The 17,419-nt window shown below is 40.3% G+C and overlaps 2 protein-coding genes across 4 annotated transcripts in view; one reads left to right on the top strand and one right to left on the bottom strand.

Annotated features, from left to right (window-relative positions):
* Positions 1-9,632, top strand: part of bsna (bassoon presynaptic cytomatrix protein a) — a 113,367-nt gene extending 103,735 nt beyond the window's left edge. The window contains exons 16-17 of the mRNA XM_034590527.1: positions 2,905-6,557; positions 6,647-9,632. The gene's annotated coding sequence lies outside the window, so the exon portion shown is untranslated. The remainder of the gene's footprint in view (positions 1-2,904; positions 6,558-6,646) is intronic.
* Positions 9,633-12,533: 2,901 nt separating this feature from the next.
* Positions 12,534-17,419, bottom strand: part of LOC117764609 (oxysterol-binding protein-related protein 2-like) — a 21,324-nt gene continuing 16,438 nt past the window's right edge. For 2 of the 3 annotated variants that reach the window (XM_034590532.1, XM_034590533.1), the window contains exons 6-14: positions 16,890-16,987; positions 16,617-16,799; positions 16,366-16,473; positions 16,023-16,112; positions 15,644-15,764; positions 15,095-15,220; positions 14,142-14,265; positions 13,767-13,857; positions 12,534-13,364 (exon numbers count right to left, since the gene is read on the bottom strand). In XM_034590532.1, coding sequence (XP_034446423.1) covers positions 13,262-13,364; positions 13,767-13,857; positions 14,142-14,265; positions 15,095-15,220; positions 15,644-15,764; positions 16,023-16,112; positions 16,366-16,473; positions 16,617-16,799; positions 16,890-16,987 — 1,044 coding nt within the window. In that variant the 3' untranslated portion in view covers positions 12,534-13,261. The remainder of the gene's footprint in view (positions 13,365-13,766; positions 13,858-14,141; positions 14,266-15,094; positions 15,221-15,643; positions 15,765-16,022; positions 16,113-16,365; positions 16,474-16,616; positions 16,800-16,889; positions 16,988-17,419) is intronic. The other variant, XM_034590534.1, reaches the window with a different exon arrangement.

Raw genomic sequence — 17,419 nt, 5'->3', positions numbered from 1 at the left:
CTTTCTCATTCACTTGCTCTCTCTGCATGTCTTTTTTTTTTTTTTTTTTCATCTGTATCTGTAACAATGCCTGTTTTGTTCTGTCTCGACTAGTCCTGCTTTAGCACTACCTACTACAAATGTCTTGCACTCTCAACACTCTCGTCCTTTCAGGGGCGGGTCTTACACCGTTTGGACAAACAAATTGTGCACTCCCCATTAGTGATGGTTGAACATCTCATTCCAAAACCATAAAGATTAATATGCTGTTAGAACAGCCTTTATTCCTCCGGTGTCTTTTCCACCAGGCAGTTCGAGGACCGGTTTGGAGCCAGTGCTTAATCTCGAACCAGATATTTGTTTCGACAGCCAATGAACTGGCACAATGCTTAAGGGCTGGAGGTGGGATTATCGAGACCAACAAGACCAATGGGACCACCCAAAACAGTGTGGCCACCAAAAAAAACAGGGCTTGTGTCGTGCAAAGAAGATTGAATATTTTTAACCATGGATGCCAAAGCGACACAGCAGTTGTCCATGGAACTTGACATAATGGTGTTACTGTATTGTGGCTCTTGCTCGTGGACAAGCAAACTGGTTCTACCAAGTCCGAACCAGCACTAGCAGCAGGTTCACCTCAGTGGATGAGGGCTATGGGGGCTGAGATTCTGGAACCTGGCTGCAGGGATTCACTCTCATTCAGTCATACAAGCATCAGTTTGGTTGTTGTTGACCTCGCTCACAGTCAGACTGCCAGCTCAGCCAAAAGCTGTTGAATGGGGCTGAGCTCGGGGCTGTTTGCTGAAAAGTCACATTCTTTAACATCAATTCTTTGCATGTTGACACAGGAGAGGGCCTTCATCCAAACTGTTCCCCACACTGCATTAAAACTGGAAACTGGCCTCATCTAAACCCAGAGTAACAGCCCCACACCTAAAGTACTCTGAGGTGTCCGTATGTTTTACTATATTGTGTTTTTCCGACACTCTCCTTCTCCTGTCTAAACATGTTTATTTCCGTACATCATTTTCTATGTGTGTGTGTGTGTGTGTGTGTTCATGTGTTCACTGAAACAAACGTGTGCTGCTGCGTATGACGTATTTAATGTAAATATACAGTATGTTCAGAGCAGTTAATGTGGGTCAGGTGCAGCAGGGAAATAAAAGCAGATGGCAGAAGAAGAGATGCAGGTCTCCATTAGGCAAACATGTTACTATCTATCAGGAAACCGTAAGAGTACACATACATAGAAAACCTAGAATTAAAACCAACACCACAATGATTTTAGACCAAAACTCGAAAAGTCTGATATCTAATTAGTCCAAAGTTTAATAAACAGCATGTTTATGGTCATTATTTTTTTCCTTATATGATTATTTATTACTTAAACAGATCCTTTAGGCACAAAGAAGGTTTTTATTATTTCTTAACATGTATTTGTTGCAGCATTTTAATGGCCAAAGCAGAATATTACAATTTACATGTAAATTGAAAATGAATATGGGTTTAAATACATCGTAGAGTCGTTGTACACCACTTACTGCAGTGTCTATATATACACTCTACATTCAGTCTATTTGCCCTGTTAGCCTGTAGCAGGGAGCTGGTAAGTGACCAAACATATCAATGAAAAGAGGTTGTGCAGGTTGCAGAAGTACAGTCAATCGTTGTTGACTCATGCAAAGAAAATTGAACGCTACACGCCGGCCTCCGCCTCAGAGCTGTGAAGCAAATGTGAGGCAGCAGGTCATAGCAGAGACTTTGTCCCTGTCTTATTTAACATGTTATTATGCTGACAGGTGCTGTGTCAGCTGTCGGTGGTCAGGAATATCTACGGCCTCTTCTCCTGCTTCCAGCTGGTTGGTGCTGGAAATGCACTGTAAAAAAACACATACATTTGGCTTGAGTATGATTCATTTTAGGATCCATTTTGTGAATCACTGCCACAGGATTTTCAGTTTTCTCCTCAGGAAAAGCTGTTTTCATTGTGACGTCTGCTCCCTTCGTCAGGATCATTCTTTGCACTAAGACGTAGGAAGATCTGAGTGCAGAATTTTCCTGTAATGAATAAATGGAATACATTGACCAGATGCTGACGCACAGAGACGTGCCTGAATCATGGAGACCAGCATGATGTGGAGTTTTCCAAACACAAACCATTGACTCTGATTTATTTAAAAAAAAGTTCTGGTTCAAAAGGATCTTTGTCCACTCTGCTTCTAACTCTTACATCTACTGAACAATTCAGTTATTTATCTATTTTTAAAATGAACACTGGTTCAAATAAAATGAATAAAAACAGATCAATGCAGAAAGAGGGTGTTGTCATCCACATTAATAACTCAGGATGTGTCTCCCCTTGTATTAAAGAGAGCAAATGTTCTACTTTGCCAATATTTGATTTAAATGTGCTCCATTATTTTTGCAGGAACAAAAGTTTCTCTTAGTGTCTCTAATGCCCTGATGGCATATATCACCTAGGTAGCATATATAGCTACTAATATCTGTTGAGCTGGAGGACTGGGAGCCTGTCGGAGTGCATTTCCAGTGCTGATCCGCCATCTAGTGGCCGGCTGTATTTTTACATCATTACAACTCCATCATCTTCATGTAAAAAGAGCGGCTACTGGTTCCGTTTTGTAATTCAAAGGATTACAAACTGAAACAGGCAACTCTCTTCCACTCTGTCCTATCGTATACGTTCTGTTGACTTTGACCAACTTTGAATCGTGGTGTCAAAGAGAAGAAATGTGTTTACTTTATGGGGTTATCATGTTTTACAGTGTGGAGGATGAACTGAATCAACTTTTCATGCAGAGCTTCTATTGTTGATGCTGTTGAATGAACACAAACATGCAGAGATAATATCAAATGAGTTGTGTTCAATATCTTTAACTAAATCGCCCCCTTTTTGTTTTTTTGCAGATCATTCCAAGATCCAACGTCCATCCTCAGAAGGGCAACCCTCAGTCATCCAGCAGGCCCCCAGCCAAAGACACCACAGCGGAGCCCCTCTAACCGTCCTGTAGCGGCTGGACACATCTGCGCCTTTACACTTAAAAAGAGAAACCAGTTGCCACACATTGGCAGCAAAATCCAAAGAAGCTGGTTTTCCTTTTTGCTGCTCTATCTCCAGAAGTGGGATCTGTACTTACATCACGGAGACCTACGCAGAACCACTGGAGTCCATGCACCAACTTCCACATGGATTTAGCTCTGCAGCTACAATGAAGGAAGTTAGAGGGGCGATTCTGTTCTGCTCCCGTAGACGACTCCACCGTTTAAGAGCTGCTTTTTTCTGCTAACAGCCAACAGGAAATGGCAGCTTTACAGGCACGGTGGCGTGTGAGGATCCATTGTTTCACAGTCCTGTGCTCAAACGAAGAATAACAGCAACCAACCAGCCTCTCTCCTCTTTTCTATCTCATCTCAAAGAAAAAAGTAAAATAAAAAAAAAGTGTGGGAATGGAATAAAAAAATCCTGCAGGTTTTTCTGGTACTAAAGACCTCACCCGGCGAGAAGGAAACTGAGTAAATGGAAATGTCACATTGAATGAAATGGACAGCGATAACGATGTAGCCGACACAGAGAGCGAGTGTGTCGGCGTGCGTTTCTTTCCACGGTTCGCTCTGTTTCTATTTACATTCCAGATTGGAACTGTGAAAACCTTTCGCTCCCCCCCCTCTTCCTCACCTCTCTGCGTTTTCTTGAATGCTGATTCTTCTTCTTTCTTTCTAATCCCCGCCCAACAACCCTCAACCTGCCATGTCTTTAAAAAGAAGTGTAAAGTGGATTTACAAAAACCAAGAAAATATGTAGGAATTTGGAATGCATGGAACTTTATATCTAAGACCTTACACTGTTCATCATTACTTAACCGAGGCCATAAAGACACGGGGAAATGAATCCGAGCTGGACGACGTAAATAATAACGAAGAGGAGAGATTACTGAAGCAACAAGGGAACATGGCCACAGGAGTAAGAAGAGCCTTTTGTTTTGTTGTTGTTTGTTTTTTCTTCATTCTGTTGGAGTGAAGCCGTACGTGGTCGGGTTGTTTTTCAGCCATTACAAAGCCATTAAAACCACATTTACCTGCAGCGCTTGTGGCGACGGGGTTTCTCCAACTGCTCCACAACATGTGGCTCTCAGACATCTCTCATGTTGTTAACATTAGTTCTCTTTACTCATTCTCATTTAGTTTTTCTTATCTGCCGGTTGTTTATGTTGCAGGTTACCAATATCGCCTTAATCATTTCCAAAGTTTTATTTTGAAGTAAATCTTTTTTTTATGACATCCCTTAAACACATATTTTCATCATACTATTTATTTTTTATGTAGTAGTGTCAGCTGGAACACTGGCCACGGTGAGATTAATTTATACTTTTTAAAAGATCTTTGTTTTTGATAGTTGTTTGTGATATTATTTTTGATTTATTTATGTTCGGTAATGTTTTGTTTGCTTCATCGAGTCCCCCTGTCTATTTCCTGACTCTTATTTATGATCAATAATTATAAAAGCAATAGAGTAAGAGGTGGGAAAGTGAAGAGCACAATCTTGTGTCATTTTAAAAGTCGCTGGATCAGAAATGTGTTACCTCCGTCTGTCTAACTCACCACAGATGTAAGACTCAAGTTTGACTTTAAGCATACGACAACACGTACGCCAACATTGTACTAATACTGCTGTACTAATACATCCGAGAGCAGGAGCTTGTCTATAACCTACGAGTTTGGAACCACCCAGATCTTCTCCTCCAACCAACAGTGAGACACTGATGTCGTCAATTGGCCAGTTGGATGGGATGAGTTGTTTGTTCTGGCCGGATGGAGCCTAATCTGAACGCACTGCAGGGCAGCAGAGAGGCACTGAAAAGCAGACCAGTCACACACCCCGGCAGAACTGGACTCAGCATCGTCACCTGACGGGGGGGTTTGGGTTTTTACGTGATATGACCCCCAATATGGAGGTTTATCAGGAGTCTGCAAAAAAAAAGCCCCACCAAGCTCCTTGCACATCAGAGTGTGTCAGCATGTGTGTGTTCAGTCTGTCAAATGTGCACAGCGCACGGGAAAGCACACTCAATAATGGTGTCAAAAAAATGAAAATGAAAAAAAAAAAAAATCAGCACTTATGTGACTGAGGAACCAAAAACAACACACTTGGTTGTGTCACAAAGTCACTTGCCTTTTTTTAACTTTTCATTTTCTATCGTGGTGGCGTCCAGACCTGAAACCCAACCCCCGAAAAACCTCTCTCTCAGACTGTCAGTTGTCATGGAAACTTCTCAGGTCAGTGTTCTCCCTGCTGTCGATCCTGCAGTGCATTGTGGGATCTGCGGTTCAGTACTCAAAAGCGTACTCTCTGTCGGGCCAAACGTTGCAAGGCCTTCAGCAAAACCAACGAACCAACCGACTTCTGCTGTATATTGTCTGTGTGAACGCTCGCTGGGAACCTTCGCATGCCCCCCGGCGCAGAAAACCTCAAAGTCACCTCGATATTGTTCTGTTCCTACTGTTTGTATGTATGTGTGTGGGGGTCTGTGTGTGTGTTATTTAACCACCATCATCCGATGTGGAAAAGAAAAGAAAACAAGACGAACACAAGCTCAAACACAACAAATATGGTGGGCAGAAGAGGCGACCTCTCATCTCCAGTCGTTCTATGCAATCGATCATATTTGGAAAAACCGAAGCATGAGGAGGGCGAAGGAAGGTTTAACACACAAATGGGAAAAAAAAGGTCACAAATCATTGTTTATCACACCAGAGTTATTTTGGCTCGTAGATGAAAATAAGGAGATTCTGTCAATTTGTTTGTGTGTAACTTAAGTCACCTGTAAATTTACTAAGAGAGGTCAATGTGTTGTGTTTACCTGGCATGTTCAGGGTCCCCTCTCCTTTTCAAGTGAGTCTACGGCCAAATGGCCTGTCACTAAAGGTGTGTTCATGACAGTTGGGAAAGCAGAGTTTTATGGTTTGAAAACTCGCTTTGTTATTCCCCTTGAAAATGATCCGTCGAACAAAAGGTGCAATATGATATGCAGTTGCCACATTTACTGTTTTTATATTTGAGTTGTTGTGCAGAAAAAAAATGTTAGCAGGAGCAGTGAGCAGCTGTTGGCCATTTTGTTTTGTTATGTTTAAAGCAGGGTTAATACTCACACAGAAAAGTTGTTCAAAGAATTATATAGATATAAATATAAATATGAATATTGAATATATATAAAACAGATTTGAATATATTCCCTGATATGGTTGGTGTCTGCTCAGAGATGAAGAAAAGCTCAAACAAACATATTTTCATCCCACGGCCCATAATTCACAGTAATTAGCTTCCTGAATGTAAACTGGTTGTTATTTTTTTGCAAAGAAAAAAGATAATTCAAATATATAGGTATTGATAATATACACGTCTATAGATTATATTTGACTAGAAGTACTACTGTATGATGCACGTGAAGCAGTCTTTGAGGCGATCCTAATCACAGTGAATTGATGCGAGAGTGAGTTTGTGTTTGAGTGTTTAAAGGTGCACTGCCACGACACGCTAACAGATACGATTTATTAAGTAGATTGTGCAAAGTTAAAATTTCTGTACCTCATAAAATTTAAATCTTTTTTTTTTAGTTTGGTAGCGGCACACTATGAAAAGGGAATTATAAAGATGCTATTTATGAAAATTCAGATTAAAATAAAAGTTTATGCAGTATGAAAACATCCCATAACTCCTCTAAGATTGTTTTATTTGAGCACAGCTTAACATGCCAGCGGAACAGTGTCAAAGAGGTTTAGTATATAAATATATTTTTTGTGAAACATTTATCAGATGATTTTATCTATGTGAGAATTTATTTTATCGTACTGAGAGGGAATTAAAGGCTGCTGGGATTTCAGAGAGAAGAGAGATTTAGGTTTAATATCTATAGACACATAGAAGAAGTGAGAAATTATGTTTATACAGATGTTATCTACAGCTGGATTCATGCATGACCAAAATAATCAGATTGTTAAAAGTCAGAAGCTGAGGTTATGTTTTGAAGTCTGGATAAACAGAAACATTAGTCAGTTTTACCTCTGAAATTCCGATTGGTGGATGTCTAAAAATAAATTTTCTGGTTTTTGTTTAACAAAGGGAAATGCTAGTGTGCTCTCAATTGACTGGATATTTCTATACTTTAGATAATAATAATTGTCTTCAATAAGAATGCAGAACATGTTAGAATTAACCTTGAGTCAGAGCTTCTGTAGAGTTACGTTCAGGGGCAGCATTAAGAGTCTGATTATTCTGGTTCTGGTGGCCCTAACAAACATCGCTGCACAGGTACACACTGCCACCAGACGACTACTGACTTCACCACGGTGGATTAAAAATTAGACATTTTAGACATTTTCAAAGTAGAACCAATAGTGTGAGCGAAAGTTTAAAGTTGCCCAAACGAATAACCAAGTTCCTCGATTGTTTGTAACAACTAAAATGTTTCATAAAATGTTCCTCAATCACTTTTGCCTCAGGAAAGCACACCACTAAATGCAGCATCGCAACGGAGACGTTCAAAAGACAAGAGAAAATAATGGTTGGGATTTACGCTGGAGCAATACCTTGGATTTTTAACACTTGGCGGCACAGATGTGACCTTCCCCTGGCTGCTGAGAAACAAGAGACTCTTAATGTTTGAATGACACAGCCAGGAACACATGAATAATAAGATCTGTGTCAAAACGTGTTCAAAATGTCACTTTTGAATTTCCGCTCCAGTGTAAATGCAGCGGCTGAAGGTGACTTAAATATGCATAGCAGCAAGGGCTTTTATACAACAATACTGGTCAGTGAAGAAAGCCATCCTGTTACTGCCCTCAAGCCAGTCGTGGTCTCTGTCTATACTGTGCAAGGTGTCTGTCTATACCCGGGAACACAATGGACTTCAGGTCAGACCACAGCAATCACCAGTGGGCAAAATCGCAGAGCCACAGTCTGGTTTTTCCAAAGGCGTTCAAAGCCCCAAAACAAAGACAATAAGAATCAATAAACACCTTTTAGAGTTGTGTTCCAAAACCACGTCCAAAACAGACTCAGTTAGGATCTAAAATTCTCGCACTTTTTTTGGACATTTTGGAACAGAACTCTCAGTTTGCAAGAGAACAATAGAGAAAGTTGCTTCCATCAACTCTGTTTCATGTTGCATCGGTTGGCACTGATCTGCTGCAAGGTCGACATCAAGAGGTCACGTGACAAACGCCACAAGAGTAAAAAAGCGACGTCTTTGTCGACTGATTTAAATGCGGCTCCGAATGCTTTTGGAAAAACCCAGACTGTGTGTGTGTGTGTGTGTGTGTGTGTTCTCAACCAAATAGCATACAGAGCTCGTGCAGTACGTAGAGTAATATCAGTCACCACTGCTCGCGCTGTTACAGACAAGTCAACATAGAGCAGGACCGGAGAAAGATTTTAAAAGTGAAATATAAATGTATATTTATATATACATTCAAATATATATAAATATATAAAAAAGTTAGTGTTTTATAGGTAAGAGGTTGTTTAAAAAAAAAAGAGAGCAAGAATGCTGACACAAACAAAACCATGAGAGAGAAGCCACCAGGCCCATCCCTCACTGTAAAACCATCAGGGAGCGTTTATTTCATATTTCACCTGTAACCAATCATCAGAGTAAGAATTACAAGTGCATGAGCTGGACACCCCCCTCCTCCCGCTCGCCCTCCCCCACTCACCCCTTAACCGTCCAAAACCTCCTCTCTGACCTCCCACCTCACGGGCTGCCATCTTTTTTTCCAGTGTAAATACCAGACGAGAGCCGACCGCGAGTCTGCTCCAACAGACAAATAAACGTGTAAATGCCATGAGGGACATGTTCTGTACAACATGTGTAAATCTCAAAACACGCCAACACACCACAACAGACACACACACATGCACAGGGACACGAGAGAGCGCGAGGCCTTTGCACACCACACGCCGACTCAAGCTGGAGCGTATGCAAGCCTGAAACCTCCCGGCCCGAATATGTGCTTTTTTTGTGTATAAAAAAACATCACAAAAACCTACATAACAAACAAGAGCAGTTGTCGATTTGATTAATAAATTACAAAAATCGCATTGTGTACGTATGTGGCTGGCTCGTGCGGACTGTTTAAAGCTCATTAAATAAAGTTGTATTCGGATATTTAAAAAAAGAAAAAAACATTGGTCTGTGTAGAGTTTCTATACATGTTGTGTTTGTAAAATGAGATGATATCAAAAACATAAAAAAAGGGAAAATATTCTGGCTTCCATGTAATTTTTTGGGGTTGGACAGCAGATAATTTTATGGGGAGAGAGTGATTGGGCAATGGAGATGTGTAATAAAAAAAAAAAACGAACCCAAGTGAATGATGAAAAGGGTGAAAATATAAAAGAGAAGAAGCTCGAGAGCCTGAAAATGACAACAAAGTGTTCCATTCACTGTTGTAAGTGCAATGAGCTAAATTTCCTGTTTCCCCATTGTAAAACCTTGTGTATGTTTCCGTGTATTCCTCCTGTAAATGGGTGTAGTAGACCTGGTGCATCATGCCATGTAATGTGATGAATGACAAATTATGACCTTACAATACATTTCAATCAGGAAAAATAAATAAAAGACAAATACAGAAAAAAATACATCTGTATTTGTTTTATTGATGTATGTATGTATATACATGTATGTATGTATGTATGTATGTGTGCATGATCTCTTAAAGTTCCGCTCCATTAGTTCATTACAGCCACTAAAGTTCTTATTTGATCCTGAAAATTACATATTGAAAATGTTTGTTATGAAAAAAATCCCTCATGACCCTAGAAAGGCTTAAAATGTAAATCGACACCTTCCTTTCTCATTTCATGACTGGGATCTATTAATATGCTAATATGGCCCCGCCCCTGCTCCCCTCCCTCACAGCACCTGCAGGTGAGGAGACTTTTCCAGCTACTGAGTCTCACCCACAAGTGGACAGGATTGGTTACTTAGGTATGTGACATCACAAACTCAGGCTGTTTGAATCCATTTTTTTAATAGACTAGCGTTTGTTTATTGCAGTGTTAAGGTGGAAATGTGTATTTAGTTAAAAGTCTTTTATCATATTAAGAGTTAGATTGATTGAAAAGTTGATTTTCACCAGAGGGGGACTTAAACCTCTCATCCTGCACCATCATAGGGTATGAATGCTAACACAGTACACTAAGGAGGTGAGTGTCTGTTAAATATCAGCTTGCAGGCGTCGTCACAGGCCTCTGCACTGGGCGTCGCTGGTGCAACCGTAAGTCTTAATTTCCAGGTATTTTAAGCACATTAGTCTTTAAGAACATCACATTTCAGCTCTGATTCCCTTTCCATGATTTCAATATGAAGTCCACAGGAGTCCAGTGGGATAAAAGACTCAGTTTAGACTGTTGTATTAATATATTTTCAATATTCATTTAAAAAAATAAAATAATGAAACATGGTCAAAAACTGAAATTAGGATTTTATTAGTTGTCTTTCCCCTGTTCATTAATCTAGCAAGTTGTCCACAGTATGGATACGACCCCTTACAGTCACACCTCAAAATAAAACATCTGGTGTAATGTTCTCACCAAATAAAACTGCTTAAATACTATAAAAAATAAATCAAATGCACAAAATAATATGCCATTTTGCTTGCGATTACCTCTGTGCAACACTTACATTGACAACTACGTCATACAGTCCAAGAGAAGGAGGGTCAAAGTCAACAGGAGACATTTTCCTAGACAGAAGCATCACTCAAAACAACATAAAAACTAGACCTAGTTTAATGACAGAGCTTTAGTTGAGTGACTGGTAGAGTCTGAATCAGCACTGACCAATGGAACAGCTTCATTTCACCAGCTGCAGTTACTTTACAGTCCAAACTACTGTTTGACAAAGACTCTTGTTCCTGTTACATTTGACCAGTGCTGATTTCACATCCAAGAGTAGTGTTTGTAGAATTGACTTTCAATGACACACACACAAAAAAAAAATCCTCCTGGCATAAAATAAGTCGATTGTGGATTCTAACTGTGAATTTAGGAGTGTCCACCAGTCTGGCTACATTCAAACTGCACTGGCTCGTGAATCTGATGTAAAACAGTAAAATGTACAAGTGTTAAGTTGGTAAAAGATGTAGTAAAAGTGCAGATGACTACATACTGTGCTCCTTTATATAACAAATCAGTTTTGTGTTTTAAGTGAAAGAAAAAAAACCCCACCAGAACCGTTCGGATTAGCAAAGGAAGAAAAAAAAAAAGATCGACTACAAAATTCTTTCAGAAAACCTCACATATCAAAATAAACATGAATAAGAATAATAATCCAGGCACATGGAAACATGGACGTGACATAGAAATGTAAAGTTAACTTGACCCAAGATTTGATGGAAGGTAGAGCAAAGTAGTTCAAGACGTTATTATCATCTTATTATCTGATATATGCTATATTGAGATTAACCAAGGATCGGGCGAGGGTGTGTGTGTGTGTGTGTGTGTGTGTGTGTGTGTGTGTGTGTGTGTGTGTGTGTGTGTTGGGGAATGTAAAGCGACTGTACAAAGACAGATCAGAGCCACTGTTCACTTTGAGCTGCATCAGTTGCATAGAGCTGAGTCGAGAAATACATGTATATATGTATAATATCTGGTATATAAATCACAGGAGACAAAATGCACGACAATAGCGAGTAATGTTCAAAAATAAATATCTCTGAAGATCTCAGTGGGCGTCTTGGTTGGTCAGCTGATCATTAGATGTGGGTCACATTCTCTATCCTGTGAGATGATCATTTAAAAAACAAAGCTATAAACTACTTGTTCAATATTTTCCCCAGGCCAGCAGGTTATGTAAAGAATGTGTGTATTAAGTAAGTAAACAGTTGTGACGCAGGGTTAAATATATAAACAGATTCTGCTTTAACAAGAGTCAAGCAAAAAATAACCATGATTTGATCTGTTTTTTATCTGAAGCTGTTCTCCAATAACAATGTCACACTGACAGGAATGTTTGAAAACCTTTTGTTTGTCATGAAGATATAATTTCAGAATAAATATTAAATCAACATCGATATTTGATTAAAATGAAAGTCAGGTCTGTCCACGTCTGTGTGCATGTGGCTCCATGTACAGCTAATATAAATGAGATCTGGACCGTGAATAGAATGTGTGTCGTGCTCAGCTGGATGACACACAGACAGTCTCAAAATAAAATATCATGTATATGTAACATTTAGATGAAGCAACAGAGCAGCTTGAGTCCAAATATTGTCTGGGAGCAACATGGAGTCATGATGTTGTATCTCGTTTCCGGTGTTTAATGAGTTATATGAGACACACTGCGCACAGGATGACTGTGACTTTCTGTACATTGAGCTAAATATCCATTCTGCCCACGCATGTTATGTCCCTGTTGACTGTTTTTTGTTCCAACATTCACGGAGGAGCCGTAGCTTCTATCCTGGTCCCGTTCAAGCTGCACATTCCACCAGGCTGTCGAGGAAACATCCACTCTCTGATCGCCTTCTTGGTTTATTTCAGACTTAAACCTTAAGTAGAAGGTTGACGGGGGGGAAATGGGTGGTTACAGAATGTTTTAGGGATATGATGCATGGATAATAATAACCTCATGCTTGCATTAAGTTTTTCTTGACCAATTTAACAAATAGAGTTTCTGTATAAGTCATTTATATATTTTGAATTTTTGAGTCTTTAAAAGTTTCCCCCCAAAAAAGAACAAGCACCCTCAAAATCCATCTTCAGTCAAAAGAGCATTCACATCCCTGATTTCTCCGTTGACTGAGCGTCCATCGTTGTCCACCGATCCATCACTGTGGGTAATCTGCCTCACTTCATGGTGCTGTTACTCATTAATGACACGGAGCTCAAGGGTTTCTCAGAGGATTGTGACTCTCTGCCGCTGGGATTGGTCAGGAGTAAAAACGGGTGATCCAGGCGACGTCGGGGCAGAGAGATAGGAAACGTTTGCTGGTCGTTGGGCAACAATGGGAACAATCTGTGGTGAAGATAATGAAAAAAGGAAAACACCTGAAGACTCAGGAGACATCGAGCAGGCCACAGTTTGACAGAAGTGAAGGCATTCGGCTTCCGATTGGTGTCGTGATGATGATGAAGGCAGTGAGATGAAGATGGGAGTAAAGGTAGGCATGTGAAATCTTAACATTTCTATCCGATTGGTGATAGGCAGATGATTGCAGGTTGGTGAGGAGGAAGAGGAGGAGGAAGATGAAGGCTCACTAGTTCTCAGTAAATGCTGGGCAGGTCTTGGTAGTTCCTACTGAAGTAGCCACCGGTGTAGATCCAGTCCTGGCAGGCGGTGTATGGGTTGGTGCCCGACTGGAACCACCTGAAAGACAAACACCCACAGATTAAATGTCTGCAGGGATTCACCAAGACTTTTATTTAACATTCATCTTATTGTTATTATTGATACCGTTTTGTATGGTTTTCTAATCATAAAATTTACATTTCAGTTGTTCTTTGCTTATTCTTGCCTTCATTATTGCAACAATATAACATTAACACATTTTGCCAATTTATAACAATCACATCAAACACTAACACTGTTCTCCAATGATGAAGGTTTATGTTGTTGCATTAAACGACAGTGTCTGGGTGTTTCTGTAACATAATTATTTGAAGTTGTGTAAGAAATATAATGTTTCTACCCTTTGTACATTCTCTCCTATTTTACTGAACACTGGAGAGCATTGCGAGTTAGTAGCGTGTGTGTGCACATGTTTCTTACTGTGTAGACCACTCGTCTTCAGTCTTGGCTCTCTCCTTCCTGGCGGTTCTCTGTTTCTCCTCCAGTCTCTCCTTCTCCTTACTCGCTTCATCTGTACAAACACAGCCGGTCATAACCTCTCAGGATCGGACCAACACTTATATTAAAAGGCTGGGACACTGACATCCAGCAGGTGGCAGCATTGTCTTATTATTAGTTTTCTGGCTGTCTCATTGGAGTCACTTTGATACCCAGCAACAAAACTGGAGCATTACTGGGAAGTCTCGACAGATTAATCTAAATGCTACCTTTCAATTCACATTGCAATTAAAGGTATACTTATTTGTGGAAGAGAAAATCAGGTTTCTGCCTGCCACAGCTGGCAAATCAAATTACCCATGTTGCCGTTCTCCATGGCTCTGATGTCCGGCCGGAAGCGACAGTCAGTGGGGGACAAGAGGGCCTCCATGCCAGGATCCAGCTCATTTAGAGACATCGCAAAGTTTGTGAAATTGTACATCTGGGGAAATAATAAAAAATTTAAATGTTAATGAATATTCTGGTACTTCCGGCACATTTATCTTTATAAGTATTAACTTTATACAGTTAAGCTAATGAATTGAACAGCTTATCAGTTAGGGATGAAACTGTGGAGATTTTGTATCATGATTATAATGACAGTTATCAATATTTTTGCAGTATTGTTAACACATGCTGAAAATGGGCAAACCGTAAGTTTAATTAACTAATGACGAGAAATAAAAATAGATGTAGCACAATATGAAACCATATTAAATGCGCAACACTACTATTTAATTCCCCCGGCAGCAAAGACTAACTAAATAGACTAACTGCTACAAGACTAGACTGCAACGATTCACTGAACAGACAAATACAAAAAATGATGTCAAATAATTTTTCATTTCAACTCTGAGTCTCTACTGCATTTTGTTGTCATTCACAGGTCACACACACACACACACACACACACACACACACACACACACACACACACACACACACACACACACACACACACACACACACACACACACACACACACACACACACACACACACACACACACACACACACACACACACAGAGAGACGAGCTGGAGTGGAGGAGAGACATGTCGACAACTCATTACTTTAAATGCATGCATAAATGACGTCGACCCTAAACCCCTGAAATGACCAGAGCACTGGCAGGTCTTCTGCTGTTACGGCCTCTCTTGGAGGGCATCAACGAAATCACCATGGTTATTAAAGATTGAACCACAGTATACCATGAAACCATTTCATCCCTACTTTCAGCCAGTGTGTGCATGTGCGTGTTAATATTTATACCGAGGCAGAGTGTGCGGGTCTTGAGTCTATCCTCCACAGCAGAGTGCTTCCTGGTACGACACACACCGTCTCCTGGACTTCTGGCATGTCATCTGCGTCATCGTTCTCCGCTCCCTCCTGCTCCTCCTGGAGATAATGTACTTCATTGTAAAGACTGATATATTGAAGATGAACAAAGTTCAGGGGCAAATGTTCAGAACACATTATTCTCTCTGTTTATCTATATACAGTTACCAGGCTACCAGGACAGCTAAACACATTTTCAATGTATAATGCTTTATTACAAATAACCAAGCAGACTAAAAAGCTGGACAGCTAACGGCATCAACACCGACCTACACAAGTCTGCTGCTTTACCTGGATACGACCACACAGAACGCTGTGGACACCAACAAGGAATTCAGAGAAAAAGATATCAAATACATGGAACTAACATCATATTGTCTTTTAATTTTCTATATAACAACAGACACAGCAATTCAAATCTCAAGACCATAATGATAAATATAGTAAACCGTTGTAGATCCACATGTTTGAACTAGTACTCACATTTTTGTACTTCTTGTTGTCTCCTTTCTTCTCTGACTTCTTGTGGGTCTCGTAGACCTGAGGGTCGACACTCCACATGCACTCGGTCCACTTCCCATAGATGACACACAGCTTCTTTTTACTGGACAGAGAGAAAGACAGGAGGCAGGGGGGGACGGAAAGAGAGAAATGATGGGAAGTTAAAAAAGGGAGATACGGTGAGGAAACATGAAGAGGAGAAGAGCAGGAAAAGGAAATGGAGAAAATAGTGGAAGCAGAATGGGAAAGAAAAGTATAGAAAAGGGTAAAGGGAAAAGGCAAGGTAAGAGCGGAAAAAGTAAAGGAGGGGAGAACAAGGAGAAGGAAGACAGAATTCTTTTTGATACTGTAGTTGATGTACCTCTTGTCCTGGATGTATCCCTCCACTTTGTGCAGCTCTTTGCCAAACATCCCACACGACTTGAAATTCAACACACACTTGTCTCCAGTGCTGTGGAAGATAACGAGAGAGAAGAAGAAGCAGTTAATGACTGTTAGCTGAGCTTTTCCGACTTATGATGTTTACAAAAACTGCAAAGAAGATTTACTATCGTACTATTATTTACACTTTTATGCTAAAAAATAAACTACACTCACGCTTACATATTATAACCTATTGAAAGCAAAAAATGCACTCAAATTATTGTATGTGCCCGTTACCAGAACTACAACTTACAGACATCATGCATGTATCATATACGTACCTGTGGTTGACTATTTCCACTGTGCCATACTGTTCAATCCAAAGTTTGCCTAGGATGATGTTGTGTACACAGCAGTAAGGGTTACTCCATGTGTACGCCTCGTTGTGCCTGAGAGAGAGGAGCAGACGAGAGGAATGGTGGGAACTGGGAAGTAACAATAGTAACTAAAGAAAAGAGGAGAAAACCAAACAGAGGTAAGAAAAGAGAATGCAGAAAAGAACAGGACAACAGAGCCTCCCTTTCAGACTCACTTGAGTAGCTCTAGTGTGATAGTCCCTTTAGGCTCGGCCTCAACACTCTTGCCCCAGAATTTCAGTTTAGGGTAGATGGAGCCATGGAAGACAAAGTCCCCAGCCAGACTCTCTGCATGGAAGGCACTGACTGGAGGATGATGGGATACCTGCTCCGATACCAGCCGGAAACCCTGATCTTCTCTGTAGAGGATGAATGTGAAGTTTAAACCAGTGACCTTTAAAAACTCTTAAAAAGGAAAAAAAACATTTAAATTGGGCATGTGTCCGTACCTGGTGAGTTCATATGTCTCTCCCAGCAGAGGGTTAAAGGGTTTTCCAGTTCTGTCCCACTGTGACGCAACTGCTGACACAGCAAAAGCAGCTACTGCCTGAGGATAAACAATTACAGACCTTGTTAGTCTCTAGCGTGTGTGTGTGTGTGTGTGTCTGACATGGGCTACCTTTGAGGACAAATTCTAGACTTAAAGGGAAAGTTCACCGGTAAATGAGAATTAAATGTCAATGTATATTTTATTTATATAGCACGTTTAAAACAACTTGATTGACCAAAGTGCTTCACAAGTATAAGGTACAACAAGAAGACAGTAACACGTAAAAAAAATACATGTTTGGTCACTTTGGCTGAAACACTGTTTACCCCTGAATTTTCATTTATCTGTGAACTATCCCTTCAAACCAGTCAATTGAGGACACCTTGTCAGATTGTGAAATAGTAGATTTTTTAATTAGCGGTAATGGGGGTCAGGAGATAGGGAATGTGTGTGTGTGTGTGTGTGTGTGTGTGTGTGTGTGTGTGTGTG

The sequence above is a fragment of the Hippoglossus hippoglossus genome, chromosome 7 (assembly GCF_009819705.1).
Source record: "Hippoglossus hippoglossus isolate fHipHip1 chromosome 7, fHipHip1.pri, whole genome shotgun sequence".
NCBI classification, from domain to species: domain Eukaryota; kingdom Metazoa; phylum Chordata; class Actinopteri; order Pleuronectiformes; family Pleuronectidae; genus Hippoglossus; species Hippoglossus hippoglossus.
Note: the sequence above shows the minus strand (reverse complement) of the source record. Positions and strands in the feature narration are given on the sequence as shown.